Raw genomic sequence first — 11,434 nt, 5'->3', positions numbered from 1 at the left:
GCAGGTTTGAGGGCACTGGGCACTTGGGATGTACTTTTGGCCCCATGTGGGCGTGGGCAGAGCTGACTTGCCGGATGAACAGGGGTCTGGGGCAAGGTGTTTGCCAGCATTTGGGTATGCCAGGCTGGTAAGACCCTGAAGGGCCTACCTGGTGGGTACAGAAGGAACTCCAATGGAACAGATTGGAGTAATTACTAAAAATTGTGAGCACAGGTTTTTAAACTAAGTTAAAGTATACCGTGAGGTCATTTAATTTTCTGTTTATTAACTAGACATTTATTTTCAGGTACATGACAGATGGAGGGATCAACTTGTATACAAGAAGTCTGAACCGAATACCAGACACAGCAACATCGAGGGATACTATCCAGAGAGGTGTTCATGATGTGACAGTGGATGCAGACAGGTAATGCTACCAATGTGTGTGATGTGGAAGCGTGACCAAGACAAGATCATACATGCGATCACAGTTACAGACAAACCAAAGGATTTTTCAGTCCAATAAAATAATTATTTTTAAGTATTTTCGATGATAAGGTGATTTACTCTGCTGAATGTAATTTTTAGCTATCTATAAGAAGAATTTTTTTTTGCTGAGAAAAAAATTTTTTATTACTTGTTATTTTATGTAATGGTGGGATTGCTGTACAGCTTCTTGCCACTAGGCCACCAGAGCTCCCGTATTTTAATATTTTTTAAAACTATCTTTGTGAATCGTGTCTTATTTTCCTTATATATTGATAAATTCCTATCAGCTCAGATATGCTCATATTTACATGAAGCTTAATGTGCAAAAGATTCTAAAATATTTCAATTGTCTGGTAACAAAGTCTTGATTATTTTCTTAAGGGTATTGTTGCAAACTTCCAAAAGCTCTTGCGTTCAGCTAATGTCAGCTTCTTCATTGTTTCAACATACTTGGAGGAATATGCATGTTCTTGTACCAGTTATTATTTTGCCGGGGATTGTTTTACTCACTATATCTGAATCATTGTTAGAGAAATAATGCCTTGGTAAAATATTACAAGACATATTTCTGACCTGGTTTTATCCTCTTTCCAATCAATATCTTGAACTTATTTAATAGGAAGATAATACCTTTACCCAGACCTACTTTACATAAATACCTAGAGTGATTCTTGATCTTTTATGTGAAATGTATTTATGTAGATGATATAGGTTAAAGCTTACTGTATCAACATTGAAAAACAATAGCTTTATAGATTCATTGAACTCACTTGAATGCAGTCAGTACCAATGCTAGACAGTGAATTCTGCTATTAGTTATATTAAATTTTTACATGATTAAATTTCCTTATTATCTTTAACTCATGGCAGGCAGGGTATAGTCTCACATTGTATATCCTATGCTCCTAGCCTTTGTATATTGTGTATAAACTATGTGACTAAAAATGATTCATGAAACCATTTTCCCACCACTGCCTCTTTCAGAGCTAAAGAGCTCTGGTGTCCTAGTGGCAAGCTGTGCTGCAATCCCAAAGGCACACAATTAGAAAGCACCAGCTGCTCCTCTGGAGAAGGAAGGGCAGTCTCCTCACCTGTGATGACTGGCTCTGAAAACCCACTAGAGGGTCAGCTGGGTCAGTTCCAACTTGATGGTACACAACAACAACACCCTCTTTCAAGACCACTTCAAGCATTTTCCTTCTGTGTCCTTCACTGTTTTAAAACATGGAACCTACTTATACTTTACCCTCCAGTGAGTTTTCAGAAGCTGTATATCTCTGGGCTGAGATTTCATCTTTGTCCTGCAGAGCAGCTGGTGGATTAGAACTCTGTGCCTTTGGGTTGACAATGCAACTCCTTATCGCTAGGACACATCTTTGTTCTCCTCTTTGAGTCAACAACTCAATGCATTGCACTCAAGTCAGAACTGAGGACCATAGCTGATCCTCCATTTGGTTTCCAAGGCTATAAATTGCAAGGGAGGAAATTTCCCATCCTTCTCCCACAGACCTGGTGATGATTAAAAACTGGCAGAAAGTCTTGGTCATTGGATTCGCAGCTCCTGGCACCCTAGGCCAGTAGTACTGATGCCAGGAGCTAAGCTTTACTTCCTTTCCAATCTCTTTCCTACGTATTGCCTTAGATTATTTTCTTCTCACTCAAGTCATTGCCATAGAGTTGGAACCAACTCAATGCTGGCCTTCCAGTGATTTTTTGAGGCTGTAAGTTGATGGGAAAACAAAGACTCTTACCACTCGACTGATAGGCATGATGGATGGAGAGGAGATTAAAACTATCAACAGCTTCATCTTGCTTGGATCCACAGTTAACACTTGGTACCAGCAGTCAGAAAATAAGGAGAGACATTGCACTGGGAAATCTGCAGTTAGGAACCTTTCCAAATTACTGATTAGTAGAGATGTCAATTTGAAGACTAAAGTACATTTGATTTGGTAATGGTCTTTTGAAATACTAGCTATGCATCCGAGACCTGGACAATAAATAAGAATGACAGGAAAAAAAATTGACACCTTTGAAATGTGAGAAGAGTACTGAATATCTCATGGATGGTCAAGAGAACAAACAGATATGTCTTGGAGAAGGTGCAGCCGGAGTGCTGTTTGGAGGCAAGAATGATGAGGCTTTACCTTACATACTTTGGATCTGTTGCTAGGAGGTGCTCTTCCTTGGAGAAGGACATGATGTTGGGAAGGGTGGAGGGTCAGCAAAGGAGAGGAAGACTCTCAACCAAGTGGATTGATATGGTGACTGTTGCAATGGGCTCTTATGTGTCAGGAAGTGTGAGGATGGTGCTGGATAGAACATCGTTCAGAGCTTTTATTCATAGGGTCACTATGAGTCATGCTCGACTAGAGAGCACCTAACAACAACAGTAACAAAAAATTGACGGGAGGCTATCTTTCATATGAAGAACCACTAATGAATTCAAGCCACTAGAGTGGTACCACCTTTGAGTTAACTGTGGAACTCCCTTTATACTATATTTTTTTAATTATATGTTTATTTTTGCTGTATCATACCTTTTTTATTTTTATGTTTATTTTCTATAACATTATCATTTAACTTTATGAGTGTAAAATTTTTATCATAGTCATTATAATACTGATTCAACAAATATTAGTGGATATGATCAGCTTCACTATTAACCCCCTTGACACCAGGAGTCAGGAAATCAAAAGACAAATTTTATTGGAAAAGTCTGTTGTCAGGGACCTCTCCAGAGTCCTAAAGAGCAACATTGTAAGTCTAGAGATTAAGGTGGCCTGATATAGGCCATGGTCTTAGAAGTTACATGCTATGCAGAGATGGATTGATATAGTGGATGGGGCAATGGAGGTAAGTGTGTCTAAAACAATGAGATTGGCTCAGTATAGGATAGGGTTCAGAGCTAGTGTGTGTAAGGTTGCTGTGAGTCACAGGCAACTTAGTGGCACATAACAACAATAACAATGAACAAATTAATGAATATGGTTTAAATTAGACCCAGTTTACAAAGTCAGTGAAGAGCTAGGATATTATAAGAATATTGAAAAGAAAGGTAATAGGTGGGTATAAAACTATGAGACAGTTATTAAAGAACTGTCACTGTTATTGAGTCCATTCTAAGTCACAGGGACTCTCTACTGGGTTTCTGAGGCATATGCTGTTTAACAGAAATACAAAATACAAAAATGGCACAGACAGCTGTAATCCATCAAAGAAAAATTACTATCAAAATTTTTAAATATGCTAGTGCCACAGTCTTTAAATGAGATAAAATAATGTTGTGTTCTGCCTCAAATAAAGAATTTGATAGAGCTAGCTTTTGAGAATTTGAAAGATTTTGGGGAAAGTTACATTATTGAAGAATTACAAAGAGCCATTTCAGTGACTTGTCTATACTCAGTAGGAACCAAATTAGAGTGCAGGTACTATCAGCTTAGGTAAGAGCTGTCCTTTTATTACAGATAAGAATCTAAAGAGACTATAAAAACAGTATTATTCAGGAGATGGTTTCTATATAGTTTGAAATACATCCTCTTAAATGTTGACATGTAACATGTCAGACTGATATCTGAAAGCAGTGGTTCAAATCTATCAACTGTTCTGTGGTATAAAGATGAACAATCTTCCATAAAGATTTATAGCCTCAGAACCAAAAAGATTGTTGCTCTGAGTTGAAACCAGCTCAAAGACCATGAGCAATGGGCAAGTCTTCTTGTAATGCAGAAAACCTCTTTGTATATAAAGGAATGTTTTTGTTCATCTACTTAGTTCTGGTATCTAAGTAGAATGTTACTGTTTTTAGAAGCTTTTGGATTGACTATGATTCATAGAGACCCTATGAAAACTATTATATCAAATCCTTGTCCTGTCTTGTCACTATATTCAAGCCCTATAACAAGACAGTGACTTGTTATAGTCACTGTCAATCCATTTCCTTAAGAGTCTTTCTCTCTCTGACCCTTGCTTTTCCAAGCATGATATCCCTTTTTAAGACTTGGTAACAACATATCTGTAAAAGGAACAATGAAAAGACAGGGAGACCAAGTCTGACCTCTACCAACTCCACAAAGAGGAACTGTCCCAATGAACAACATGCAGAAGCAAAGTAGTCATCTCAAGGTCACACATGGCCCACATGCTGCTGCACCTACTTCCACTAATTATTTGGTCAGAATATTTGCAATATTCTTAGACCATAGACTTTACACAATCTCTTTTTCTCACAGTCATAGGGTTTATTAGGGATGCAGGAGAAGGCAAAGGATATCATTCAATAAAAGTCCACATTCAGTCCAGCAACACAAATGCAAGAAACCTCTGGATTTTCTCAGCCATCCAGAAAGCTTTGTCTCATAGCAGTTCCACATCAGCTCTTTTTAATCATCCAGCAAGAAAAACCTCTGGCTCTGATTGAAACTTTCTCCCTCAGGCTCCACTCTTTCTCTTCTGTTGGCCTCACAGCTGTTAATGATGTAGGAAATGCTGATTGAATCATGTGTTCACAGTTGAGGCAGCTGTCTACACCCCAGAGGAGCTTAGGGTGGTAGGTGGAGCCTCAAAGATTCATGTTACTTACACATTCCCACCTAGCTTTGTAATTAGGTCTAAGGCAATGTATGTTGGATTTATGTGCCATTGAGTCAGAATGACTCATAGCTGACCCTCCAGGGGGCTTTCTTTTAAAAAAAATATTATTTTATTAGTTTCCATGAACATTTACAGAGATTTTGGATTTTCATTCATTCATTGTTGCATTTTTCTCCCTGCCCACCCTTCCCCCCCAGTACACTCTTCTCTTTGAAAAGAAAAAGAAAAATTTCTTCATTGGCATACAATCCCCCTATCCCCAGTACACTGCACTATGCAACCTTCATTCTGAACTCTTGTCATAACCATAATACCCAATCTTATATCACTTTTAAACTGTTCTTTCCCTCATCTGTTTCAATGCGGTATACATAATTTTTCCCAGTCTCATCCCAACCCTGATGTCAGTCCCATTCTACAACAGTGGCACTATGGTGTATTTGTACTCTTGTAACTGAGATATATCACTCAGTATAATGTCCTCCAGGGTCACCTGTTTTGAGTAATATTGTTGAGTTCCTTGTTTTTCTATGCAGCATAGTATTTCATTGTGTCCAGGGGTGTTTCAAAGGTAGCAGATTGTTCAAGAGAAAATAGCCCCATCTTTATCCTGTGAGCAGCTGGTGGATTCAAACCACATGGCTTAGGGGTTGTAGCACAGCTTCTTAGCACAGGCCACCAGACACAATGCCCAAGATATATGATATAAAGTTTTGTCATTTTTTGCCACCAAGAAGCAACCTGGTTGCATTTCCTCCAAGATCTGTTAGTTTGATAGTTCATGGTATATTCAACACTCTTTACCAACACCACAATTCAAAGACATCAATTTTTTCATCTTGCTTGTCCATTGTCCAACTTTACATGTGTCACATGCATACAAAACAATTGAAAAGTCATGGCTTTGAGTAGGTGCACAGTAGTCTTTTAATTAGCATCCTTCTCTTTCTCACTATAGAGAGGTTCTTGACTGAAGTTTGCCCGATACAACACATCTTTTTATTTCTTGAGTGCTGCTACCATAGGTTTTCATTGAGGATCCATGTAAAAGAAAATCCTTGACAACTTGAATCTAGAGGTGAAGATTCTTGTTTTCTTTACTTTAAGTTTTCTCAACATACAGACTAATTAGATACAGAGAAAGGATACAACTCTGACACATACCTTTCTAAATTATAAGCCATACGCTGTCTCCTTTTTCTGCATGAATGGTTGATTCTTGGTTATGTATAGGTTTTTCCTGACTAAAATTAAGCGTTCTGGAATTCCAGTCTTTTCAAATTATCATTAATTAGTATGATATACATGGTCAGGTGTCTGTGCAGAGTCAATAAAGCCCCAGTGAACACCTTTCTTGTCTATTTGACAGATATTCATCTGACATCAACAATAACCTTGTTCTACAGCTGTCATACGTAGGATAGGTTTTAAGAAATGCCAAAGTAGTACCATTGCGTTGATTTCTACTCAGTAAAATAATAAATATACTATAATTGAGATGTAAGTTGTTCTGTGGTGGTTTGCTTTAACTTTTTAATTTTCTTACATTGTGCATGCTACTGCAGAAACCATATTGTCAGGGAAATTTGGTTCTAATAATAAAAGCAGACACAAACTTTAAGATACCATTTTAAAAGCCAAAAATTCTTTCTTAATTTTTTATCATCATTTTCAAAAGGTACGTTCTCTGAGCTCCTGAAACATATTGTTGATTTTCTTGTTATAAAAGCACATATGTAATTAAATTTTGTTCATTTGTGACACAGGCCCAAGTGTGTGTACCTATTTTAGACATGGAATATAACACACAGTATGTAGGAATGTATGTATGTAGTATGTCTAATTCATCTTTGTGTCTCCAGTTCTTGGCACATTATAGGATATCAATAAATATCTGTCACATCTAACAGCGAAAAAAAATTTTGTCAGTTTATGACACATAAAAATGTCAGTTTAAAAAATTTAAAAAAATTTCAAGATGTCAATAAATTAGCCATGTTATTTCATGTAGTCTGATTTTTCCAAACTTTGTTTCTTGTCTCATGGAATGATATTTGATAGTTCAAGCTGAAATTTATTTTTCTCAGGTTTGAAGCATGTGACAGACACTAAACATAATATCCTTTGTTAGAGAATCAGGATATATATTTATAAACAAAGGTCCTTAGGAAGTCCTTCAATTCATAACAAAACCTGCTTGTGGCCTTATGGTTAGGGAGTTGTACTACCAACCCAAAGGTGGACAGTTTGAATCCACCAGCTACTCCTTGAAAGAGAGATTGTGCTATATAAGAGGTGAATTTTGGAGGCAGGCTATGAAATAAGGTATAGCTGAGAGTTGGTAGTGTTGTAGACTTTCTAACTGCTGTGACTGTCCTTACACTGACTTTTTAGTGGTATTGACAAATACTTCAAGAATAAATATAAAAATTCTCTCCTTTTGTTGTTGCTGTTGCGGCAGAACTGACTCATATCTGAGCCTCCATCTAGTATGTATTCAGAGGCAGTATATTGCCTGAGAGGAGACTGACCATCTTTCTCTCATGGGACAGCTAGTGGATTTGAACTGTATACCTTTGGGTTGACAGCACAGTTCTTTACCACTAACCCGCATACTGATATACCGTCCTATAAAAATTAAACACACTAATAGTGTATTGAAAATGTGGGTATAAATTGGCAAATAATCCATCTTGAACTGTGAGAGGATGGTCTGGAAAGTTTGAGCCTATAGGTAATAAAAAACTATTTTACTGTTTTTACTTAGTGTCTTTCTGCAATTCAAAGCAAACGTAAGTATTACAAATCATTCATCATAGGGTCATACAGCAAAATGGAATAGTGAGGAAGGCTAACAAAATAGTAGAGAATGGTTAATTAAAGAATAGTAAAAGTGCAGTTGGAGATATCATTACTAAAGATTAGTGTATGTGACTCCATAGTGGGCATATACACTTAGAGATATGGTCAGTCACAATCTAAATAAGTACAGACTTCAGATAGTGAGGGTGTACAGTACATACATAAGAAGTTCCAGTCACACAAGAAATGGTCATGTGAAATGTGTTGACCTAGATAACAAATGGGTGATATATGGTGGTAGCCAGAAAATAAATAAAGGAGTAGCTATTCTTACTCCAATGAGCTACCCAGTGAAAAATGCAAAAATAGATAAGGAGGATCAAAGATTGCTAAACCTTTTGAATTTTAAAGTACACTTGTTTTGTGACAAATGTTTAAATATTGGTTCACTGTTATTACAGATCTATGTGATCATCTGAGTTGTTTGGGTTTTATTCCATTTAGACTATTTGTCACCGTAGGGTCAGCCCTGACTTCTGATGACTCCGTGTTCAACCCGAGGAGATGTTACACAGTCCAGCCACATCTTCACACTCAGGATGCTTAAGCCCATTGCCCTAGACACTATGAACTTTCAGTGATTCACAGCATAGGAGGTTTGTCTTCCAGCACTTTAGTGAACAATATCCTGTTGTGATTCACGAAGTTTTCATTGGCTGCTTTTAGAAATTGATTGCCAAACCTTCCTTCCATGTCTGACTTAGTCTGCACCGCCCAGACTGAAATCTGTCCACCATGGGTGACAGTGGTATTTTAAATACTGAACACCTCGCTCTTGGCATCATAGCAACATATAAGCCACCACAATACATCAAACTAGTAAACAGGTGGTGATTGAAATCACATTGTATAGATAAAAATTGTCTTTAGTGGTAGATGATCTGGAACTTGCAAAGCAGTTTATATAAAGTAGGAGACAGTGACCATTGTCACACATGGTCGTGATTACTTCCTAGGTCTGTTAAATTTCTCACAGATACAGCTGCTGCTTCTAGCACTGGTAGTTGATGAAAAGAGCTGCCATGAAAGGGAAGCCCACCCGGCAGGAGCAGGTAATGAAGGCAGAAATAGTCCACGTAACTTTCCGGGTTGTTTGATTTGAGGTTTGTTTTTTGTTTTGTTTTGTTTTGTTTTAAATGCAAGACAGGAAGATCTAAAATCCATTTCTCAACCTTAACATTCCTCCCTGGAGCTGGCCAAAGGCCAGCCTGAGGCCAATTTTGACAGAAACTAATTAAAATCTACTTTCAAGAAGGGTGAGAGCTAATGTGAAAGTTAAAAGCACATCTGTATTCATAGTGTAGTGACCACACAGGCACTGAGAGCGAGCCCTTGAAATTGAGAGAGTAACCGAAGATAGGCAACTCTGGATGGGGCAGCAAGAGAAATCAACAACGTCATGTAGGTGCTGTTTATTGAAACAACAGATGGAGACAGTGGCAAAAATGTCAAATCTCATGAAGACAAGTTGGTTGGCAACTCTTATTGTAAACTGTCAAGTTGAAACTGCCACAGATGACCCTCCACTGGATTTTCAGAGGCAGTTAATTGTAAGAGAGGAGATTACCTGTCCTTGGTGCACCCGCTAGATTGCAGCACAGCCTCTTACCACTAGGATCTGTGGCCTAGCTCCCTGTTTGACAACTAATGTTAATAAAATTATGGAATCCTAAATCCAAACAGATAGTCACAATGACTCAATCTCTGTTAGAAATATGCCAAAAAGATAGCAAGTACCTCTTTGAAGGAAGTCTTAGAAAACTCTTAGAAAGTTGTATAGAAATATGTTCTCAACAAACAAAGCCTCTATTATCTTCACACTTTCTCTAATTTCAAGACATAAAGACAACAGAAATTCATGCTAAGGCAGCTTACAAATATCCTGAAGGGGTAGGATTCAGGATTAATTCTTCTGTGTACAGTCTAATAACTCATCCTATTCTGTGTTGATTTGTTATAGCATGTTGTTATTGTTATGTGCCATCGAGTTGCCTGTGACTCATAGAGACCCTATGGACAACAGACCTAAACCCTACTTTATCCTGTGTCAATGTTATTGTCTCTGATAAACCCATCCCCATTACCCAGTGACTGATCAGTCCATCTCATCGAGGTTGTTCTTCTGCTGCACTGTCCTTCCACCATCCCAAGCATGACGTCCCTCTCCAAAGACTGGTTCCACAACATGTCCAAAGTATATCAGTCGAAACTTCAGAATTTGTGCCTCCAAGAAGCAGCTGGTTTAACCCTATCCATGATGAACCTATTCGTTCTCTTATCAGTCCATAGTATATTCAATACTCTTCTCCAACACCACAGCTCAAAGGCATCAATTCTCCTTCTATCATCTGTAGTCTTTGTCAAGCTCTCTGATGCATAGCGGGTGATTGCAAAGACCATGGCTTGTCTTAGACTCCAAAGTGACATTGTTAGTCTTCAGTATTATGGAGAGGTCTCTGACAGCAGACTTCCCAATGCAATATCTTTTAATTTCCTGGCTGCTGGTGCCAAGCAAACTAAAGCTGTTGAGAATCTCAATCTCTTCACCATCTACCATGATGCTTCCAATCAGCCCAGTGGTGAGAATCTTTGTTTTCTTGATATTGAACCTTAATTCATACTGAAGGCTGCAGTCCTTGACCTTCTGCAGCAAGTGCTTCAGGTCCTCCTCAGTTACTTCAAGCAGAGTTGTGTCTTCTGCAGATCGTTGATAAGTCTTCCTCCAATCCTGATGCCACATTTCTCCTCCTCATAGAGTCCAGGCTCCCAGATAATCTGCTCTGTGGATAGATTGAAAAGATATGAAGATAGGACACATCCCTGATGTTCACCCTTTCCAATTTTGAACAATGCAGTGTTTCCTTGCTCCGTTCTGATGAATGCCTTCTGGTCCAAGTATAGGTTTCACATTAATACAATCAATTGTTCTGGGATTCCCATTCTTCTCAGAGTCAGCTACAGTTTGTTGTGATCCACACAGTAAAATGTGTTTGCATGATCAACGAAACACAGACATTCCTCTGGTATTTGCTGTTTTCCTCCAAGATCCATCTAACATTAGCTACCATATTCCTAGTACCACAACCCCTTCTAAACCCAGCCTGGACTTCTGGCAGTTCTCTGGTGATGTGCTGTTCTAGTTGTTTTTTTATAATCTTCAGCATAATCTTGCTTGTGTGTGATATTAATGATATTGTTCAATAATTTCCACACTGTAGGATCACCTTTCTTTTAAATGAGAAGAAATATAGATCTCCTCCTGTCAATTGGCCAAGTGGTTGACTTCCAGATTTCTTAGCCCAACTTGGTGAGCACATCTAGGATAGCATCTGTTAACTGAAATATGTCAATTGGTATTCCATAAATTCCTGGGGCCTTACTTTTTGCCAATTCTTTCAAAGTAGCTTGAACTTCTGCCTTCATCACCATAGGCTCTTGCTCATGTTGTTTCATGAAAGTCTTCTGTGTCTGCCAATTCCTTTTTGTACAGTGACTGTATACACTTATCATC

General features: G+C 38.2%; 1 protein-coding gene across 3 annotated transcripts in view; it reads left to right on the top strand.

The window, feature by feature from the left end:
- Positions 1-11,434, top strand: part of NAV3 (neuron navigator 3) — a 540,923-nt gene that overhangs the window by 304,016 nt on the left and 225,473 nt on the right. For all 3 annotated transcript variants that reach the window (XM_006882551.1, XM_006882553.1, XM_006882552.1), the window contains exon 12: positions 287-406. In XM_006882551.1, coding sequence (XP_006882613.1) covers positions 287-406 — 120 coding nt within the window. The remainder of the gene's footprint in view (positions 1-286; positions 407-11,434) is intronic.

The sequence above is a fragment of the Elephantulus edwardii genome, unplaced genomic scaffold, assembly GCF_000299155.1.
Source record: "Elephantulus edwardii isolate Elephantulus edwardi_28Jun2011 unplaced genomic scaffold, EleEdw1.0 scaffold00021, whole genome shotgun sequence".
NCBI lineage: Eukaryota > Metazoa > Chordata > Mammalia > Macroscelidea > Macroscelididae > Elephantulus > Elephantulus edwardii.
This window is presented reverse-complemented; position numbering and strand designations above follow the sequence as displayed.